The following is a 22451-nucleotide window of genomic DNA, read 5'->3' as shown; positions in this document are numbered from 1 at the left end:
AGTGGGCTGGGTTCTATAAACCTTCCAAGAGCATCTTAGACTTTACCCTGAGGGTAAGGAGAGCTCCTACTGACTTAAAGCAGAGCAATAAATGCTTTTGTATTTAAAATCTCTTGGGCTCTATCTAGTTCAGATATGAGCTGACCTAGCTTGGGTCTGAAGACAGAGGTTAGGGTCAGGAGTCTGATGCCACGATGCAGGTGAAAGATGATGGTAGTTCACAGGTGCTGGGAAGGAAGATGGATGGGGACTGAGCTGAGAAAGCTAGAACAAACAGAATCAGTAGGGCACGATTACATCTGGGGCTGAGGCAGAGGAGAAACTAAGAATGATTCTCAGATTTTGTCTTGGGAAGCTGCCAAGTCTGTAGCAACATTGATTGATAAATGGTGTGAGTTTCACTGTAGTGGAATGTGAAAGTAGATGCTGAAGGTCTCAGAGGAGAGCTCTGGGTAGAAGACAGGGATTTGGGAATGGTCAGGATAGATGAGATCAGGGATTTTGCCGATGTCTGTCATCCTCAGAGCCTGGATACACAGCCAATAAGCACCTAATGAATAAACCATGAAATGAAGCAAGAGCAGTGGATAAGATCCCCCAGGGGATGTGTAGAGTTCATAGAGGTGAGTCCAGTGCACAGAGGAGTGACCCCAGGGACTACAGCCCTCCAGGCCCCTCTATCCATGGAATTCTCCAGGCAAGAATACTGGAGTGGATAGCCATTCCCTTCTCCAGGGGATCTTCTCAATCCAGGGAAGGTTTTTAATGAATATACCATGATTTGATTACCTATTCTATTGTGGATGAACATTTGAGTTTCAAGTTTTTGCCTTTTATGAGTAGAGCTGTCATAACAAACTCGTGTACATGTCTGGTTTGATAGATATATTCACTCATTTCTGTTGGGTGTACATCCGACAACAGAATTGTTAGGTTATATACTGTATGCTTTAACATATCCTGTGAAACATTTCTTTCCCCCCAAAGTGGCGGCATCAAAACATACTCCCACCAGTAATCTCTAAGATGAGCTCCTTAAATTCATCAACATATGAGTAGTTAGTCTTTTTAAGTTTCAGCCATTTTGGCATGTCGAGGTAGCTCTTTGTGGTTTTTACTTTGTATTTTTCCAGTGGCTAAAGATGTTGAACACACTTATTGGTCATTTTGAGATCTTTTTCTGCAGAGTGCCTTGCAGGTTCCTTGTCCATTTTAAATTAAGTTGCCTCCTTTTTTCTTATTTAATTTTAGGAGCTATTTATATATTTTGTATTCAAGTCCTCTGTCAGATATTATGTTTTAAAATCTCCTTTCAGTCTGTAGAGCACTTTCATACTTATTTTTTAATAAATGCTGCTGCTGCTGCTAAGTCGATTCAGTTGTGTCCAACTCCGTGTGACCCCATAGACGGCAGCCCACCAGGCTCCCCCGTCCCTGGGATTCTCCAGGCAAGAACACTGGAGTGGGTTGCCATTCCCTTCTGCAATGCATGAAACTGAAAAGTGAAAGTGAAGTTGCTCAGTCGTGCCCGACTTCTTGACCCCATGGACTGCAGCCTACCAGGCTCCTCCATCCATGGGATTTTCCAGGCAACAGTACTGGAGTGGGTTGCCATTGCCTTCTCCAATTTTTAATAAATATTAGAAGTTCTTAATTTTAATAAACACTAATTTCTAAATCTTTTATGATTAGTTTTTTTGTGTGTGTATGTGTCCAACTTGAAAAATCCTTGCTTATCCCAATGTACTGAAGATAGTTTCTTCTTCCCTTTTTTTTTTTTAAAGAAACTCCTTTTAAGTTGTAAAATTTAGGTCTATGACCTATCTTGACTTAATTTTTATGTATGGTATGTGATGTAGGAATTGTGTTTCATTTTTTCCCTATAACCAAATCCAATTGCTTCAGCATAATTTATTGAAAGAATATCTTTGTCCACTGAGTTGCAGTGGAGCCCTTGTCGTAAATCAAGTGAACTATATAGGTGAACTATATCGGAGAAGGTGATGGCACCCCACTCCAGTACTCTTGCCTGGAAAATCCCATGGACAGAGGAGCCTGGTGGGCTGCAGTCCATGGGGTCATGAAGAGTCGGACACAACTGAGCGACTTCCCTTTCACTTTTCACTTTTATGCATTGGAGAAGGAAATGGCAACCCACTCCAGTGTTCTTGCCTAAAGAATCCCAGGGATGGGGAAGGCTGGTGGGTTGCCGTCTCTGAGGTCACAGAGAGTCGGACACGACTGAAGTGACTTAGCAGCAGCATATAGGTGACGGTCTGTTTCTGAACTCCATTGACCTAATTGTCTAGTCACTAAAAACTATGCTGTCTTGGTTACTACTGCATTATAATAAGTTTTGAAATCTGGTAGTTTAAGTCATCCAACTTTGTTTTTCTTTATGGTTTTCTTGAATATTTTAGATCCTTATGAATATTTTAGAATTTCCCTGTGAACTTTAGAACTAGCTTGTCAATTTCTCCCCAAATAAAACTGTTGGAATTTTGAATGGGAATGTATGAAGTCTACAGGAAAATTTGGAGATAAATAGCATTTTAACAAAATTTTGAGCTTTCCAATCCATGAACATAGTATGGCTCTTCATTTATTTAGAGCATCATTAATGTCTCTTTAGTAGTTTTCAGAATTCTTCTGCTTCATTGTTAATTATGTCTCCAGCTCCCATTTCCTCTCAGCGGCAGGACTTAATATTGCCAGTTAAGGTAACTCAGTCACTTCCCCTGACTTCCAGTCCAGAAGCATGATCTTCCTTGCTGGTTTTGCATGGTGGCCACTGTCTCCACTCTTATTTACTGTTATGCTTCAGTCTCATACAACCCACATTGCATGTCAGCCCTCTTAGCCTCTTGTGCTTTCCCCTGGGGGACAAGGGAAACTTTCTGATGCTTTTACTCAGACCCACATGGGAGTGTAGGGCTCCATGTCATGCCATCAGGCACGCCCTTGGCCATCTCAACTCCACATTCTGGCTCCATGCTGTCTGGACACGGGGCATCTCTAGGGGCCTTGCCGTCTCCTCATGTTACAGCCTGGGATGTGAAGAAGCCTCAGTTCTTTAATTCCTCCTAATTGATCTGTGGTTTTTGGCCATCTCTGCAGAACTTAGTTAACAGGGCACAGAGATGGGAAAATCCCAGTCTGCGGCTCTTTCTCTCTTTCTCCCTCCTCTCTCCAAACGTCTCCCCTCAATTCAGAAAAGTCTCTAATCTCCTCTATGTGTGGCAGGAAAACCATTCTGAAATATACCAACACATTTTTCCCAACTTTATTTAGTTGGGGTCTTCAGCTCTCAGCTCTGTGTCCTCAAGACCCTGTTCTTGATTTTGAAGCCAAATTCTGTTGTGATCCCCACCCAACTCTGCACATGCATGACCCCAGGATGGAGGGACTTCTTAAAAGGGGGCCCTTCTTACCCCACTTTCATCTCCACTTTGACTCATTAGCACTTAGCCACCTAGCTGACTACTTCCTCTGGGAAGACCTCGTGGAAGAAGAAACATTAAAATAGGGTTTTGAAGATGGAGCAGAAGTTTGTTAAATGAAGAAGCAGGGTGCTGAGAAATGCAGTCCTGCCCCAGTCTCTGGGATGAAGAAACAGGAGAAGGGAGGGGAAAGAGCTGGTGGGATGCACTTGGGTTTGGACTGTGGGGAGCTGTATGGTAAGAGCACAGACCCTGAAGTCAGATGAAGTTGGGTTCAGATTCTGGCACTGACTTTTACTAGCTTGGTGGCCCCGTGCACATGATTTAACCTCTTCAAGGTTCCCTGTCTTCAGTGGTAGAGTGGAGACATGAATGCCTGCTTAGTTCAGGTGGGGACAGAACAAGGGTAAGGATCACACCATACAGAGCCCAGCCTCCAGAGGTGCCCTTTTGCTGTGACGGTAAGACAGTTCCCCTGGTCTCCTGATCAATATGGGACAACCCTTTAAAGCTCCCAAAGTTAAAAACAAAACAAGTCATTGCTATGAGACCAGATCAAGTTGTAAGCACAGTTTATTTCCCTCTGCGGTATGAGAGACAAGCCCCCTGCCAGGGCCTCTAAATACCAGGTGGAACTGTCCCCTTGGCCTGGAGACCCAGCCCAACTCATCATACCTTCAGAGGTGGCTTTCTCCGCAGGCTGGGCCGGTGGAGAAGGGCGGGCGTGGTGGGAGAGGGAGCACTGAGAGGCCAGGGGGCGTCCTGAGCCTCCCTCCAGCCCTGGAGGGTGTGCAGGGCGGAGGCAATAGGGTCTCCAAACCGTTCTGCAGGCAGTTGGGGTCGGGGGACATGCCTCACTTAGACTTTAGACTTCTGGGAGCCCAGGGGAACTGTAAGTGTCTTAAATGTCATCTGGTTCAACACTTTCTTTTCCAGGCGGGAAAACTGAGGCCTGATGACATGGCAGCAGATTATAGAGCTGGTCCTGGGGCCTGGTGACCAGAGGCCAAGCCACCGCCATTTGGCTCTGTGACCTCTGCAGCTGGACTCAGTTCTCCCTTCTGGAGGATTCTGGGCTCTCTGAGCTTAATGACTGTCCCAAGGCCTGAGGGCCAGGGCGGCCCTTGAACCCGTGGCCCAGCGAGGCCAGGGTTTCCAAAATGAGTAGAGAGAAATCCAGGGCGGCATCAGGAGGCATTTTCTGATGAAGGGAGGAGGCCAGGAAGCAGAGGAACACATACCCTTGACATCAACTAGCTTTTGTAGGAAATAAATCACTGCGGGAAATGTGTGGGACAGACATCCCCAGGGACTCCACTCGGTGCCACAACATGAGAGGACTGGGGCGGCGGGCTGCCACCAGATAAACAAGGTGAGGGTGGGGAGAGGCTGGGCCCGGGATGGCGGGGTGGGGAGGGTGGAGGAACGTGGGGAGGGAAAAGGGGGACGGGGAAAGTGAGGGAGGCTGGGCACCAACCCCCAGAGCGACCGTCTACTCTGAAGACTCCTTGGGTATATACGCCACATTATCGTAGGCAGGGGGAGGAGAGGCTGCGGGGCTGGAGATGTTGAAGTCTGTGCTGAAGGCATTCGGCAGGAAAATCACAGGCTGCAAAGCAAAAGAAAAACCCAGGCAATCCTGGTGGCTCCGGCGCCTTCAGGGAGCTGTTGCAACACTGCCCTCTTGTGGGAATTGTGAGAACAGCGCCCTAGTAGTGAACGCTCCAAAGATGAATTGGCCCCACTCATCAATTAAACTAAATTTCCAAAAAGTATTTGCTGAAGTCAGCTATGATCTGGGCCTTGGAGGTACAGCAACGAAACAGACAGGAGTCTCATTTCTCTAAGAACTAAGGTTCTGGATTTCTTTGTCTCTGGACAGCCCTACACTGGTTCAAGGCTTGGATACCACATCCTTGCAGCGTTTTCGCGGCGGCTTCCCTGCCTCCAACCCGTACCTCTCCGCCCCGCTCCCTGCCCCCAGCAGTGGGCAAACCCTCTAGATTGATTTCCCTGAGCCCCACTCTACTCACCCTCCCGTCTGAGCGTACAGGCCTCTGCTCAGACTTTCAACAGCTCCACACCCCATTTTCCACACACCCATTTCCCAAGGGGGACCCCCCCCCACCCCGCCCCCGCCCGCATCATGGCCTGCAGGTTTGTTTCCGCGGAGGCTGACTTCCAACTGGTCCCCTTGCCACGAAGGCCCTTCCTCCATCCCCTCTGTCTGCACTGTCCTCCAGTTTGGGGAAAACGGTCAATGCCCACCCGAGTCATGCTGCCCTTCCTGATGCCCACGTCTCTTGACCTGTGAACTTCTGGAAGGTCCCACTCATCCACGATGCTGGCGCGCCCCGGTGGCCACCCACGAGGAAAACCTTCCCGCGGAAAATCCTCTGAATTCCCAGATGTACCAGTGGGGCGCTCTTTGTGGGGCGCTCTTTGCGGGGCGCTCTTTGCAGGGCGGGGCGGGGGCGGGGGCGGTGTGGGGCACTCACCGCGTGAGCTTGGGCGCGAGTGGCTTGGCACCCAAAGTGGGTGGCAATGACTGCAATGAAGAACTCCAGTATGGTGAAGATGGTAAGCACGGCCAAATAGCCCCTGCCTACATCCTGGGGACCAAAACCCACAGTCAAGGCCAGCCGAGAATTCTAGAACAGAGGGGGAAAGGGGGCCCAGAGCAGCGAGAATAACATGCCCCAGATCACACAGTCAGCTGATGGGTCCCCCTGCTGCGTGACACGTACTCTCCCTTGAACTCAAGATTGCTTCTCTGAGACCCGCCAACCCACCCCCCAACTATGCCCACCCTTGACGTAGGGTCCTGGGGTCCATATAAACCTGGGGGTCTCTTGGGATTGGCAGACTCTGCTGATGCCCAGGGTCCTACAACCTCCCTTCCCCCCACCCGCGCCTGCTCCTGGATGTGGCTGTTACTCTTCTTCAAGTTTTCCCACTCCTGGGGACGTCGGACAACACACCCAGTTAGTGACACCAAAATCCATGAGCAGAATGGCCGTCCCTGCAAAGGCCGCCATGGCGCTGAGAATGTGGGTCCCCAGACTGATCCTCACCTGCAGGGGTAGAGATGGAGGGAAAGGAGGGGAGAGGGGAGGCGGGAGGAGGAGGAGGGACAGGAGGCCACAACTCTGCCCCGGGAGCCTCCCACAGGCCTCCTGCCACCCCCTGGGTCCTCACACCCATGCCCATACCTGCGTCCTCCTTGACCTCCTTTCCTCCTGTCCTTCCCAGGGGACCTCAGGCGAATGGCCCTGCTGCCCACTCCCCCAGGTCTTACCCTGCATTTCTTCTTAGAAGCTGCTGGGAAAGGGGCCCGACCTCCATGGTCTCCCTAAGAGGGGAGCAGAGGCTCCTTGCCCACCCATTACTATGCTCCATCCGTCAGGCTGAGCATCCTGAAGGTGCAGCCAGCCCACAGGCAGGTGTTGGGGGAGGCCCTCTGCTGTGGACACTGAGGTTGGGAGAAGTGTTGGGGTTCCACATGAGCCCGGGTAAGGGCTGGCAGAGCAAGCACTGCAGACGCCTGCAGGGCACCAGGCAGTGGAGACCCAGGGGCTGTGAGCCTGAGGTCCGGGGAGCGAAGGTCTGGGCCTCACTCTCATCCGGAGGCTCTGGACTTGGGACACGTGGACCACTGGGTGGTCCAGGCAATGGTGGAGGGGTCACCCTCCCCATGCTGCTGGAACCTGATGCTCTTTTGACCCACTAGCTGAAGCCTTCTGGTTAAACAACCCTAGCCTTAAAGTGGGGACCACTCATGGGTGGGCTGGGGACTGCGGGATTTGCTCAGGTTCAAAGGCCCCAACTCCTCTTATTTTGGATGAGGTCGTTGATCAGCCAACGACTGAGATCAGAGCAGCCTCAGATGTAATCAGTTAACTAATGAATGAAAACTTCTGTTGAGCACCTAGTGCCTGCCAGACACTGTCCAGGGTGCTGTGAGCATGGGGCAGAGTAAATCAGCCCCCCTCTCCCTGCCTCCATCCAGCCTTTACAGCCTGGGGGTAGGGGATATAGGTTTGATTCTGAGGGCTCCCTGTGTCCAGTCCTGTCCTGTTACAATCCATTCTCTACCCAGCAGCTCTCGGGAGTGTAAGTAGAGCACCGATTCTCCTGCTCCCAGGTGGCTCAGACAGTAAAAGCTCTGCCTGTAATGCAGGAGACTCAGCTTTAATTCCTAGGTGGAGTAGATCCCCTGGAGAAGGGAATGGCAACACACTCCAGTATTCTTGCCCGGAGAATTCCATGGACAGAGGAGCCTGGTGGGCTACAGTCCATGGGGTTACAAAGAGTAGGACACAACTGAGCAACTACACTTTCACTTCTCCCGCCCACACCTTGGGCTCCAGCCTCGCTGGCCTCCCACTGCCCTAAAACTTGACTCCATCCACGAGTGTCTCCCCACCTTTCCCTCTTGGCTTAGTTCCTCCCATTCAGCCCCTGGTTTGCTGTGATCCAAGGTCCTGGCCTCTTCTCATCCTCTACCCTGAGATAGTGGTCTCCAGGCTCCTGTATGGCTGCTGCCCTCTGAACAATGGCTCAGCGACACCTGCTCAGGGACTGCAGACTCTCCCAGCTGAGCAGAATTCCTCCTATTATCCCTGGGCTTTGTTCAGCACTTTTCACTCTGTAAAGACCTTATCTGTGTGTTTTGTTTTGTTTTGTTTTAAGCGGGGGTGGGGGGTGTCTTATCAGACATTAGAATGTAAGCTCCATGAGGGCAGGGACTTGACTCTGGTGCGATGCTCAACACTCTCCCATCCAAAGCCTCCATCGCCCCCTGCCCTCCCCCACAATCACCCGCAGAAGGCATGGAGCTGTCTGAGATGTCGACCCAGTGCATCTCTAACTTCTCTGCACTTCCCTTCCAAGACTTTTGCCCTGGTCAAGTGGTCACACATAGTTTCCATGGTGACGCTGCCCACCGTCCCTCCTTGCATCCTCATGCTCTTCCTTCAGGATTTCTCAATCCCACATGCCCACCAAGGCCCAGCCCAGCCATCTCCTGTTCAGGAGGGCTTTTTGCCTCGTCCCTTTCTCTGGGCCATGAGCACTTCATCTGTGGACCCTCACTTTCTGCCTCTTAGGACATTCTGAAAGTGCGTCTTGGTTTCTTCTCTCCTGTAGGTGGGGCAGGGGCTGTGTCTGGCTGTCTGGGTGTTGTCCCATGCCTGGCCTCCAGCAGGAGGCACCCCTATGGAGTGCTTGTTGAAGGAGCATCTTTGGAGGCAGAGCAGAGTGGAGCCTGGCTGTGGCCCCACCTCACCCCTGGGTCTCCCGTTCAGACTTACCAGGCAACTGGTGTGGTTCTTCTCGGCTGCCACTGAGAGGGACCCCGAGATGATGAACTGTGTGGGGAAGTGGGTATCCTAGTGAGGCTTCAGCCGGGACACTGGGCAGGGCACACTATGCCTGGCACTGTCAAGGCCATGGGTATCAGGGAGAGGCCAGCAGCCTCCTGGATGCCACCTTCTTGGCCTCCTGGCCACGCACTTGCGATCACTCTGTGAGGGTGTCCCATGGTTGCTAGGGGCCCCTGTCCAGGGAACTAGGGCCATGGCTTGCAAAAGGAATGTTTTCATTGACACTGTGTCATCGATAGGGAAGGCATTGCTCCTTCAGGCATTCACTCATCAGACATTTGCTGAGCAGCAGGCATGCGGCAAGATCCTAGCAGAGATGGATAAGACAGACAAGATTTCTGCCCTCATGAGGCTTCCATTCTAATTTGGGAGGACCGACACTTAGCAAACAAATAATCAAGAACGCTTAGAAGTTTGAAGGATGGAAGCCGGGTAACTACAGGCGTTTAGTGTCCTTAGCCCCTGCCTTCATCTCCTTCATTCCATCCTCTTTTGGAGGGAGTAGGCTAAGCTCTATGCTGGGAGCTTTTCACACACGGGAGTGGCGTCTGGGTCAGGTCATGATTAGGGTTTGTGGTTGAGAGTTAAATTTAGGCTCAGGCCCCCACCCAGGAGCGGCTGTGCCCAGGAGAATGAGCCTGGGCACAGCCCCGCCCCCCGCCCAGAGGGCCCAGGCACTCACGCAGGCTCCTCCCCAGAAAGGGACGCCGCCTTCGATGAAGAGCATCCCCAAGTGGCCGCGGCGGACCATGAGCAGCACGCCGCCGAAGCCCAGGTGGATAAGGCCGATGAGAATCTGGACGGTCTGCGGGGAGCAGACAGCGGCTCAGCCAAGCGGGCGTGGCGGGCTCCACACCGCCCCCTGCCGGCCGCAGAGGAGAGCGTGGCAGCGCCCTGCAGTCCCGCTTTGAACCCTCAGCAACTCGGAAATAAAGTCAGATTCCCTTCTTTTAAGGAGACATCATTATAACAACTGTGAAAGACATGGTATTTTAAGATGGAAAGCCAGTTCCCCACAGCTTTCAGGACCCACCCTTCTGTTTCCTTGTCTCCACGGGTTTGCCTTTTGCTCTGACCAGGTCTCAAGCGTATTGTGTTGCTACTTGGCTTCTTAGCCCTCATCTCAATGGCTCAGCATTCCCTGCGCTGACTGCCTCACCGCTTCCTTTCTTGTGCCCCTGCAGCCTGCACAGGTATCTCCTTGGGTGTTTTTCTCACTGGAGTGTCATTGATGTATCCCAGTCACGTGCAGGAGCTGCTGCCTACCAGCTGGAATCTGGACTTAGATTTTATATTGATTAATCAATTAATTAAAGGAGTGGTTTCCCAGCACCCCACTGATCATTCTCAGAAGCGAGATGGTTTTTCCAAGGATGAGAACAATGTGGGCTTCTGGTTCATGCTGCCACGTTTCTTTCTAAGTGGGTGTTTGTTTGTTTTTTTTTTCTGTTTTGTTCGTTTGTTTTAAAGTAATTACTTATTTGGCTGCTTTGGGTCTTGGTTGAGGCATGCAGGATCCTTCATCAAGCAGCATGGATTCTCTAGTTGGAGCATGCAGGCTTCAAAGTGCACAAGGCTCATTAGTTGCGGCAGGCAGGCTGTGGGATCTTACTTCCCCGACCAGGAATTGATCCCTTGTCCACCTGTCTTGCAAGGCAGATTCTTAACCACTGGACCACCAGGGAAGTCCCTGTTTTCCGAATGGTTTTGTTAACGACTGAATCTAGAACTGAGTGGAAAGGGACATTGACAGCTGCTGAACTCAGCCTCTGTATATCCAGGTGGTGGTGGTGGTTCAGTCACTAAGCTGTATCCTACTCTTGCGACCCCATGTACTATAGCCTGCCAGGCTCCTCTGTCCATGGAATGCTCCAGGCAGGCATACTGGAGTGGGTTGCCAATTCCTCCTCCAGGGAGTCTTCCCGACCCAGGAATCAAACCCGGGTCTCCTCCATTGCAGGCACATTCTTTACTGACGGAGCTATAAGGAAAGATCCTAATCCAGGAACCTGTCCATCTCCTGACTTCTAAATGGACTCCCTTAGTGATGAGGTGCTCCCTGTGGTCCATTTATGGGCAGTTCAGGCTGTAGAATGGTATCTTAGGATCATGTGCCATATACGTCTTCCTAACATGAGAGCCAAGCATTTGTACATTTAAAGGCGTGACCCCTTGAATCCTCTCTTTCCTTGTCTCTTTGGTCACATGTCTTCCATCTTTTTTGTGCCCTTTATGGGGCATCACGTCCCAGTTGCCAAGGCTGCTCTCCTCCGGTCCCTCCCGGGCTACTGGCTCAATACTGCTGCTCCAGTTACTCCTCGTAAGACACCGGCTGCCACTTAGCAAATGCCTGTCTGCACTAAGAGATGTGCTGGGTGTTTTACAGACATTATCTCTTTTAACCCTAATGTGATGAGGTAGGTATCCTAAAATTACTATCCTGCTTTCAGAAATGAGGAAGTTGAGGAAAATGAGGTTCAGAGATATTCAGTAATTTGTGCGAGGTCTCCCAGCTAGGAAGTGGCAGGCCAACTAACTCTAGAGCCAGTATTCTCCCTGGCTGACACTCCTTAGAACCTATATATATATAGTTTCTCCTTTTTATATTTTTCAGCAAATTGCGTTTGTCTCAGCAAAACCCTTTGGGGGTCATTGTTTCCCAGAGTCTGGTCAGAGATTTCCAGTCTCCAGCAATGGCTCCGCCATCTTTGTCCATTGCTTCCAGTCCATTCCTGCCCCAGTGGAGATGGTGCAGCCTTTAGGCTCCTAAGTTCCAGCATATTCAAGCCCGAGCCTTGGGCCAGGACTTAGCATTGATGAGCCTAAGCTCCCTAATCTGTCCAATGGGAACTATGATCCCTGTCTCACAAGTGGTGATGAGACCCTAAGGAGACAATGAGTGCAAATTCTTTGGCCCAGTGTGCTCACCTCTTGATGGAGAAGGCAATGGCACCCCACTCCAGTGCTCTTGCCTAGAGAATCCCATGGACGGAGGAGCCTCGTAGGGTGCAGTCCATAGGGTCGCTAAGAGTAGGACACGACTGAGCGACTTCACTTTCAATTTTCACTTTCATGCATTGGAGAAGGAAATGGCAACCCACTCCAGTATTCTTGCCTGGAGAATCCCAGGGACAGAGGAGCCTGTTGGGTGAAGTCCATGGGGTCGCTAAGAATAGGACACGACTGAGCGACTTCACTTTCAATTTTCACTTTCATGCACTGGAGAAGGAAATGGCAACCCACTCCAGTATTCTTGCCTGGAGAATCCCAGGGACAGAGGAGCCTGTTGGGCTGCTGTCTATGGGGTCGCAGAGAGTCGGACACGACTGACACGACTTAGCAGCAGCAGCAGCACACCTCTCGGGGGCACTCAGTAAATGAGAGTTGTCATCGTTGTGGTCATCACCACCATCATCATCAATTAAACTATGTTTTTTCGTCTTCCACTACGACAAACTGAGGCAGGGGGACAAGCTGAAGACACTCCGCATATAATATATAGATAAATATGTGTATCTATCTGTCTATCTACTGTCCCTCCAAGAGATCAATATCTCAAGGATCAATATCTCAAGGCCATCCGAGATTGGACTGTCGGCCCTGCAGGAGGCAAGAGCTGGCCTTGGCTACCACTTCAGCTTCATCTCCTCTCCTTCCTTCCTCTGCTCATGACCTTCCAACCATGTCCACCTTCTATTTTGTCTTTGAACAAGCCACCTCAAGGCCTCTGCACTTGCTGTTTCCTCACCCGATGAGCCAGTCTCTGACCCTCACTTTGCTGGCTTCAGCCCAACATCTAGATTATTAGCTACAATGTCATCTCCCCAGACAGACCTCTCTGTCCATCTTTCCTAGTGTTGCCCCTCCCCCATGGTCATTTTTTACCTCACTGCCTAATTTGGAGTTATCTCAATCATTTGTTCGGAGAAGGCAATGGCACCCCACTCCAGCACTCTTGCCTGGAAAATCCCATGGGCGGAGGAGTCTGGTGGGCTGCAGTCCACGGGGTCGCTAAGAGCTGGACACGACTGAGCAAATTCACTTTCACTTTTCACTTTCATGCATTGGAGAAGGAAATGGCAACCCACTCCAGTGTTCTTGCCTGGAGAATCCCAGGGATGGGGGAGCCTGGTGGGCTGCCGTCTCTGGGGTCGCACAGAGTGGGACACGACTGAAGCGACTTAGCAGCAGCAGCAGCAGTCATTTGTTCACGGTTTACTCTCTGTCAGCTCTGCAGAACGGTCCTTGTCTGCCTGGTGCACGGCTGCATCCTCAAGTCCTCACTGAGCATCTACCAATTGCTGCCCTGGTGGCTCAGACAGTAAAGAATCCACCTGCAATGCAGGAGACCTAGGTTTGATCCCTGGACTGGGAATATCCCTTGGAGGAGGGCATGACAACCCACTCCAGGTTTCTTGACTAGAGAATCCCCATGGACAGAGGAGCCTGGCGAGCTGCAGCCCATAGGGTTGCAAAGAGTCAGACACGACTGAGCGACCAAGCGTAGCACATTATCTCCAAGGTGCATGAGTGCTCCCTCCTTGCCCAGCACCTATGCCCCAGGTGGTCGGAGAGGCTGTTCTTACCCCCAAAGCCTTGGGCTCTCCGGTCAGGAATGTCTCCCCGGGCCGCAGGTCTGGTGGCTGGGTGACCCGTGGTGTCTGCGCCCCCAGCGGCTGCTCCTCGTACTGCATGATCCCTGGAGGCTGGCACAGGGAGGTGGGCAGGATGGCTTGGGGCGAGCGGAGGCCACTGGTGTTGCTGGGTGGGATGACGACAAACACCCCATTGCTGGAGGGAGCCGTGGACATCGTGCTCATCGAGAGCCTGGCAGACAGAGGCTCTGGAAATAATAATGATAGTGATGATGGTTACACACCTGCATAAGAGATTGTCAGTTTATCAACAACCTGCCTGCCTACCTACCCCTGTTCACTGCAGTCCCCAGAGGCTGGCACCAAAATCTCTGCTCAGTGAAGAAGGGAAGCTTCCCTCAGGGAAGTAGAGGGATGTCAGAGATCAAGGTGAGGCAAGGCCAAGACTTGAATCCAGTCTTTCTGACCCTAGAAACCACATTCTCCATCTCTGCTATTATTACATGGAAAGGACCTTTAGGAAGAACATGCATTTAAATTGCCTCCTTTGCCCGGAAAGGGCAAGTGACTCACTCAAGGACACACACCTAGTGTGAGCCGGAGCTGAGCATCTCTGCACAGGGGACTGGAGCTCACCCACCACTTCCTGTCCCTTAGCCCATGGCTAATGAGCTTGTGTAAATAATCCCCCTGGGTGATTTCCTGCTGTGGGATCCTTCCTCTTGGCCACGTAAGCAATCACTATTATCCTAGACAAGCCAGGCATGGATTATGGAAACTTTATGCATAGCTGGCCTGAGCAAATGCTTTGGGGAAAACCACCCAACTGTCAGGAGATGGGCTTACTAGGACACAGCAGAGGGATGAACCTGCCAGATTATACAATGAAACAAAGAACAGGCATCCTTCTCATTGGCGTTAATTGGTTCAGCACATGACTTTGCAGATAGAAGCTGGGACTTGAATCCTGGCTCCTCTGGGTACCGGGAGACCTGGGGGCAAGATGGCCACCTGCCCCAGCCTCAATTTCCTTATCTGTAAAGTGGGGATAATAACACTGAGAGATAACCTCATAGGGTTTGGTGTGAACTAAAATAACACACAACCTTGAGAAAAGCCATCCTTCAAAGTCTAACCATTGCTAGGAGTCAGGTACAGAATCTATGCCCTTCAGGAGCATTGTGTCTGGTGGAAAGAGCAAGAGAAGCTTGTAGTTCAGCCCAACAGATGATAACAGCATTGACTGAGCACCAAGCTCAGGGCTGGGAGTAGGAAGAAGAATTAACAAGGCATGTCCCTTGGGATGGACAGGTGCACACTGCTATATTTAAAGGGGGTAACCAACAAGGACCTACTATATAGCACAGAGAACTCTGCTCAGCATTGTGTGGCAACCCAGATGGGAGGAGAGTTTGGGGGAGGATGGATACTTGTATATGTATGGCTGAGTCCCTTTGCTGAGCACCTGAAACTATCATAATATTGCTAATTAATCAGCTATACCCCAATACAGAATAAAAAGTTAAAAAAAGAAAAAAGAACGTCTTGTCCTGGCAACGTAGAGCAGGGCTCTGCTAGGACAAGGTGCTGGTGGAGGTGGGAACTGATTCCCCCTCACTGGTTGTGAGCTCATTCGTGTCTTCAGGGAGGACACAGACCTGAACCTCGGGTCCTTGGAGGCGGCTATTCTGCTCTCACCTCCCCCCGCCGCATTCCTTCCCTTTTCTGTTTCTCTCGTCTTCCATCTTTTTCTTTCCCCGCCTAGTGGCCTTTTCCCTCTTCACCAGACGTATTCGAGAAGACAAGGCAACTGCTGAGGATGTTGTGGAAGAGTCCGCGGCAGTCCAAGCACATGGGACCCGAGTGAGATGCTGGGAGACAGAGGGTCTGGGCTGAGGAGAACCCCTCCTGCCCCAGGAGTCTTTGCTTCTTGGGTGTGAGTAATGAACATTTAAGTCCTCATCTCATTCTAAGGGAGAGAAGGCATGGATGGTTAGCTCTGCTTAAAGATGTTTCCCTGATGGTTCAGCAGATAAAGAATCTGCCTGCAGTACAGGAGACACAGGGGACACGGGCTCAATCCTGTGTGGGGAAGATCCCCTGGAGAAGGAAATAGCAACTCCTCCAGTATTCTTGCCTGAAAAACCCCATGGCCAGGGGATCCTGGTGGGTTACAGTCCAATGAGTCTCGAAGAGTTGGACACGACTGAGTGACGAAGCACAGCACAGAGATGAGGTACTAGAGGTTCAGAGAGGGTGACTGTGTCTCCCGCGGTCACACAGCACCTCAGTATCGAAGAAGTGGGGTGGGTCTGGACTCTGGTCTCCTGGTAGAAGGACTGTCGTATTGATGGGAGGCATTCACTCCTAGGTTCAAGTCCTGCCTTTGTCAGAGTGAGGGGATCAGTCCTGTACTCCACTCTTTGGAATACTAGTTCTAAAATGCTTGGAATAAAAGTTAATTTAAAATATACGACTATACTCCAATATAAATTAATAAAAATAAATAAAATACTTGGAGTCCACAGAGAAGCAAATGACCAACCAATGGGGCCTGAGTTTGCCAACTTTCTACTTCCTCATGCAAGTTCATTTAAAGAAATCACCCACGTTCTCACCATCACTTGGAAAGGATATTCGGCACCAGAGAGGGAAGAAGGGCATGATTTTAGAATAAAAGGACAAAACCTTTAGGTGAAACACATTTAACTCGGTGCTGCTTTGCCTGTAGAGTCGTCATTTCATCAGGGACAAGGCTCACTGGTGGTTCAGATGGTAAAGAACCCTCCTGCAACACGGGAGACCTGGGTTTGACCCCTGACTTGGCAAGATCCCCTGGAGAAGGGAATGGCAACCCACTCCAGTATTTTTCACTGGAGAATTCCACGGACAGAGGAGCCTGGTGGGCTATAGTCCTTGGGGTCACAAAGAGTCGGACACAACTGAGTGACTAACTCTTTCAGCATAGGTGAAAACCCTGCTTGGGACCCATGGCAATTTGGAGTGTATCTGAACACTCTCTGGGGTCCCAAGAAGCAGCAGCATGACCTACACCCTTCCTGGGCTCTCCAAGGGGGCCCAGAGCGGCCTCAGAAGGGAGCACAAGTGTAATTAACAGCATCTCTCCTAAGGTGGGTGGTGAGAAAGTTGCTTAAACTGAGACCTCACTCCCCCTTAGATGCAAAGAAAACACCTACAAAAATAGGCTCTCAGCTGATGTCACGGGTTAAGAGGCAATGAAAGTGTCACAGAGCTCCTGAGACTTGAAATCTCTCTCTACTCACCTCTCTGAAGCTGCCATCAGAACAGCCGCACCATCAGGCCAGGGACCACCGTTCTGTTGGGTTCCAGAAGCCACCCGGCCCACGCCCCTAGCTATGTGCCACCCAAAAAGAGACTCTATTTTCCTTGTGAATGAATATGAATGAATCAGTCACCTTGCCGTAAACCCTGATGCATGTGTATCAGGGACAGGCAGGTGGAAAAGAGGCAAAGACATGATCCCCTGTATCCAGGAGCTTACCAGATACCCACCAGGGGAATGGCTGCCTGGGACACAGGAAATGCCCAGACATCAACAAGGCGTGATATGAGCAGCTGCAAGGCCTTCTGCAGCTTGTGGAGTCCTCATGTGTATGGGAAACAAGGACCCTTATAACAGCCCCTAAGGTAGGTATTAATCAGCCCACTTTGCAGACCAGTAAACTGAGGGCCAGGGCTTCCCTGGTGGCTCAGTCAGTAAAGAATCCACCTGCAATGCAGGAGACCCGGGTTCAATCCCTTTGTCCAGAAGATCCCCTGGAGGAGGGCATGGCAACCCACTTAGTATTCTTGCCTGGAGAATCCCATGGACAGAGGAGCCTGGCGAGCTACAGTCCATGGTGTCGCAAGAGTCAGACACAACTTAGTGACTAAGCCATCACCAAACTGAGGGTCAGAAATTGTGCAGTCTAGTGCCCCAGGCCATGGGCTTCGAAATTGGATATAACTGTCAGAGATGTTAAAACAAAAGTTCCAGCTGAGTTCAGATACTGGAGTGAGCTGTGCCACAGATGACCTGGTAGAACTTGCCCAAAAGCAGGTGGTCGTGAACCTCCTGGGTGACTTTGCCACCTTTGCCTATATGGCTGGGAATGGAGACTAAGAGTGGATTTTGGAGAGATTAGAGTGATCTGAGTCTAAACACAGGGGAAGGGAAGTTTTCCTGTTCACCTTGAGACAAAAGGGAGGGGCTGGCTTTATGGACACTTGGAGAAATCGATACTCACTCCTGCATTTTGGGCGTCCGGTGATTCTGAGTTGAGGGAGGGGTTTTGTGGGGAGGTACACAGGAGAGAGAACCACGCCCCCCCCCCAGCGATGAGGGGGCACATCCAGAGACCTGGTAAAACACCTCTGCAGAGAAACCAGCTCAAACACTGCTAGCCTCAAAGGAGGGCGTTGGGTGCTTGCAAGAGCAGCAGCTAGTTCCCCTGTCCCTTCATCTCCTCCCTCTGTCATCCGGCCCTGGAGAAACTGCTCTCAACCAGCTGGGGGAAGGGGAAGCTGGTGGGAAAGCGAGGAGGGTCCTCCAGGTCCTCTTCTCACCTGCCGTGTGCTGGGCTGAGAATCCTGGCGCGCTAAACCTCCTGTGACCTAACGGGAGATTGGACCCTCCAGTGACCGTATCGGGGCTGCCTGCCTCACGTGTGAGTAACCAGAAGAGCATAGTCGCCACCCCAGTTTCAGTCTCACATAGTTGCTGTGAGTTTTAAAAGAAGCAGTGCCTGCCTCGTGCCCAGCACAGTGCCTGGCGTGTAGGGGGCAACCAGTGCTTCTAGTCTCTGTTGCTAGTAACATCCTTATGAAGCAGGTGCTATTACCATTTTGCCGATGAAGAAATTGAGCTCAGAGACATTAAGTGATGTGTATAATCGCTGTCCAGTGAATTATTCTTTGTGAGCCTCAGTTTCTCCATCTGTAAAATGGGTCCCTGAAAATCCTTTTTGGTGCTCAAGCCCTACTCCTATGGAAACTGGGGTGAGGTAAACTGTCCTCTCCCTGGGGGCTTCTCTCCAAGACCTTGCAGGCAGGCAAAGACATGGACGGCTCAGGAAAGAGGGCTTATTACCTGTTGTTTTGAACGTAAGCAAGGTGACCTGCCCAGGGTCACATGGTCAGGGTAAGGGATGGAGCTGGGATACAAACCTAGGTCTTCTCACTCCACCGCCTGCTCTTTCCCAGTTCCCTGAGGCCCCTCCGATGTGGGGGCCACACTGTCGAGACACAGCTGCACAGAGAGGCCCAGGACACTGATACCACTGGCTTCCCTCCCTGGAGCCAAGGTGCCCTGGGGTCCTACACTGATTCACGGGCCCACCGCCTCGGGCTGGGCCAACTCCACCTCTCAGCTGCCTGGACTTGTCTTGTGAGCGTCTCTGAGCATCGACTTTACTCACGAGGCGCCAGAAGCAGTTTTGCTCATTCACAGTGACAGCAGTTGGGAAGGGGAGGTGTTGCCAGCTGGAGGAGAGAGGCTCTTGATGAAAGGCAAAGAGCACATCTGGAACGGGGGGCGCTGCACATCTGGGAGGGGGCAGCTTTGCCGAGTGGCTGAGATCTCAGGCCCCAGGGGGAAGAATCCAGCCTACCCCTCTGCTGGCTCTATCAGCTGCAGGCCCTGGGGCAAGTTGCCTAACCTCTTTGGGTCTCAGTTTCCCCATCTGTCAATTGGGTGACTGTGATGTTGGTGGGAGGTGCTTGAGTCTTCCAAGGATGCTCCATCTATTCCCACCCCCCACCCGCCTCCTGGCCCCACCTCTGTGTCGACGAGTAGAAACTGGTCCCTTCTCTCTAAGTCTGAGCCTGTGGTGTCAGGCTGGCAGGAAGCTACTGGGCTTCTCCAATCCCAGCCCATTCAGGATGGGTCAGACCTGCTCTGCTGTCCCAGAGATGATGGTGCCAGATGCACACACCTGTTGGAGGAGGGTAGGCCTCTCCCCACCCCTACTGCCTGGCCCCTCTGAAAGTTTCCACTATGCTCTGCTGCGCGCTCTGCATCGAGGGCCTGGGGGACAGCCCCTTCCCTTTGCTGGGCCTCTGTTTCCTCATCTATAAAAGAGAGGCGAGATAATATTTGCCCCTAAGCCCCTTGCCAGCTCAGAATCTGTCAGGTCCTTCTCTTTCCTTGGAGAAGGGAGGGACAGGGTTGGAATCACCTTTCAGCCTTCCTCAAGGGAGGGGGGCGGTTGGGTAAGGAGAGGGAGGGTGGAGGAAGGTGGGAAAAGCTGAGGAGGATTCCGGTTCCCTGAGAGGATGGTTGGAGGCCAAGGGTCTCAGGGGATACCTGAGTCTTCTCAGTGACTGGCTTTGAGGAGAGAAGAACCACGCCCTTTCTTTAGCCCAACACCTGGCCGTGGTCCCGAGCTGAGGGTCCCCATCAGAGGGAGGCCAGGAATTCAGAGGCGTGGGAGCTGTCCTGCCCACTTAGTGCCGGCTGGGGAAGGACCAGGGTCACCGCCGTCTCCGCCCAGTGGTCTCCTCCTCTCTACTTGCCTGGCATCTGACGTGCCTTGCCCTGGTTCCCCTGTCACCCCTCATGTCTCCTGTCTCCCCCAGGTCCCCCATCTCGTCCCACGTCCCCTGTCTCGCCCCAGGTCCCCTGTCCCACCTCCCCCGTCTCACCCCAGGTCCCTGTCTCGCCCCAGGTCCCCTGTCTCGCCCCACCTCCCCTGTCTCGCCCCATGTCCCCTGTCTCGCCCCACGTCCCCTGTCTCACCCTAGGTCCTCTGTCTCTTCCCAGATCCCCATCTCATCCCAGGTCCCATCTCAGCCCAGGTCCCTGTCTCACCCCATGTCCCCTGTCTCGCCCCATGTCCCCTGTCTCACCCCAGGTCCCCTGTCTCACCCCAGGTCCCTGTCTCACCCCAGGTCCCTGTCACACCCCAGGTCCCCTGTCTCGCCCCAGGTCCCTGTCTCGCCCCATGTCCCCTGTCTCACCCCATGTCCCCTGTCTCACCCCAGGTCCCTGTCTCGCCCCAGGTCCCCTGACTCGCCCCAGGTCCCCTGTCTCGCCCCAGGTCCCCTGACTCGCCCCAGGTCCCCTGTCTCGCCCCAGGTCCCCTGCCTCGCCCCAGGTCCCCGCCTCGCCCCAGGTCCCCTGCCTCGCCCCAGGTCCCCGCCTCGCCCCAGGTCCCCTGCCTCGCCCCAGGTCCCCTGCCTCGCCCCAGGTCCCTGCCTCGCCCAGGTCCCCTGCCTCGCCCCAGGTCCCCTGCCTCGCCCCAGGTCCCTGCCTCGCCCCAGATCCCCTGCCTCGCCCCAGGTCCCCTGCCTCGCCCCAGGTCCCCTGCCTCGCCCCAGGTCCCCTGTCTTGCCCCAGGTCCCCTGCCTCGCCCCAGGTCCCCTGACTTGCCCCAGGTCCCCTGCCTCGCCCAGGTCCCCTGCCTCGCCCAGGGACTGGCCTGGGCCTCGCTCCTGGAAGGGCAGGTGTACTCACCCTGCTGTCGCCGCCGCCTTGCCCGCTGCTGCCTGCTCCCCGCTGCCTCTGCTCTCCGGCTGCCCCTCCTGAGTTCACACATGCTCGTGTGAAAGCCTTGCTATTCCTGTGGGGCTTGGAAATCCTCTGCTGTGAGCTGCCACCTCTGGGAAGTTCTCAAGTCCCTCCCGGCTCTACAGCCTCACCCGTCTGGCCTGACCCACCCAGGGGCCCAGGAAGCTGCTGCTGGGAGCATGGGCTCCCAGGAGCAGGGCCCCTGCGGGCATCAACTCCTTCCCTCAATGTTCAGAGGGGAGACTAGGCCCGGAGAGGCCAGTGGCCTGCTGGGATCCCACTGTGAGTGTCAGAGCCAGGACCTGGTCCACAGGGGTCCCCATCAGCCTCCACCCTCTTGCTGCTCAGGATGGGGGAAGACTGAGAGTTACCCGGAGGAGGCGGCCTGACTTCTTCCAGCTGAACTTGTCTGATGTCAGCGGAGAGGGCAGTCAGTCCCCCGCTTTCCCGTGGCAGAGCGCAGAGTGTGTGATTGTAGGAGTGAGTGTGAGCAGGTATGAGTACATGTGTGTGACGGCATGGGCACAGAGAATTTGTGTCAGTGTACCTGAGCTTGTGAAAGCGTGTGTGTGTGTGTGTGAGTGCATGCATGTGAACATGTAGGCATGCATAAGTGCCGGTGTGTGAGTGTGGGTATATGTGAACATCTGTGAGCATGTGACCACGTGTGCAGGTGTGACTGTGGTGTGTATGTGGGGGTGTGAACTTGTGTGAGGGTACTTGAATGTGTTAGCATGTGTGGCCATGAATGTGCATGTCCACAGAGTGGTATTCGAGTGGTGTGGGTGCAGAGAATTTGTGCACCAGTTTCTAGATTCAAGTTCTCATCAAAATAGCCCCTGTGACCTCTGGGCACAGTCAGGGAGATGGTGTTGGGGTGGACTGGAAGGGCATGGCCCTGGCCGGCTCTCAGCTCAACCAGGGATAGGACAGTCTGATTGAAGAAATGGGCCTGGTTCTTTTTCCGTCTGTGAATCCACACCTCCTGCAGCTACAACAGGAGTCTAGCTCCCCAAACCCCTGGATCCAGGCTGCCTTGGGTGCAGCAGAAGTGGCCGGTGCCAGCTCTGACCTGAGGCCTCAGGAGGTGCCACCTGCTTCTATTGTCTTCAGGAAACCAACACCTGCCCCGCAGCATGTCCTGGCCAGCCTGCTGGAGGACGAGAGCCAAGCCAGCCCAGGAGCAGAGCCAAGCCAACCCAGCAGTGCCCACAGAGGCCCCAGAGTGTGAGAGAGCACGGCCAAGGTCAGCAGGGCCATCTGGCTGACCCTGAGCTGAACACAAACACATGGCTGAGCCTAGATCAGAGCAGGAGGCCTGCCCAGACAACCCAGTGACTGGTGAGCAAAAGTAAACGCTTATGGAGGAATGCCACGGAGGTCCCATGGCTGACTGTCTTGTGGTCCTTCTCTGGCGATAGGCGAATGAAGATGTCTGTTCTCCTGTGGCTGCCTCCTCGTCTCTCACATCAGCAACTCCGTAAGCCAGGGACCAAAGAAGCTG

The 22451-nt window shown here is 52.9% G+C and overlaps 1 protein-coding gene across 3 annotated transcripts; it reads right to left on the bottom strand.

The window, feature by feature from the left end:
- Nucleotides 1-3995: 3995 nt before the first annotated feature.
- On the bottom strand, nt 3996-13635 carry MS4A15 (membrane spanning 4-domains A15). Of its 3 annotated transcripts, none has more exons than XM_069565008.1 (6): nt 13411-13635; nt 9507-9629; nt 8753-8809; nt 6422-6514; nt 5939-6052; nt 3996-5049 (listed from the first exon to the last, which is right to left on the bottom strand). In XM_069565008.1, exons 1-6 carry the CDS (start codon nt 13633-13635, stop codon nt 4933-4935), a joined length of 729 nt encoding a protein of 242 aa, XP_069421109.1. In that variant the 3' UTR covers nt 3996-4932. The 3 variants fall into 3 exon arrangements, with proteins under 3 accessions (XP_069421109.1, XP_069421111.1, XP_069421110.1); XM_069565010.1 differs by lacking the exon at nt 13411-13635 and adding an exon at nt 9858-9952; XM_069565009.1 differs by lacking the exon at nt 9507-9629.
- Between the last annotated feature and the right edge of the window lie 8816 nt (nt 13636-22451).

The sequence above is a fragment of the Ovis canadensis genome, chromosome 21 (assembly GCF_042477335.2).
Source record: "Ovis canadensis isolate MfBH-ARS-UI-01 breed Bighorn chromosome 21, ARS-UI_OviCan_v2, whole genome shotgun sequence".
Classification (NCBI taxonomy): domain Eukaryota; kingdom Metazoa; phylum Chordata; class Mammalia; order Artiodactyla; family Bovidae; genus Ovis; species Ovis canadensis.
This window is presented reverse-complemented; position numbering and strand designations above follow the sequence as displayed.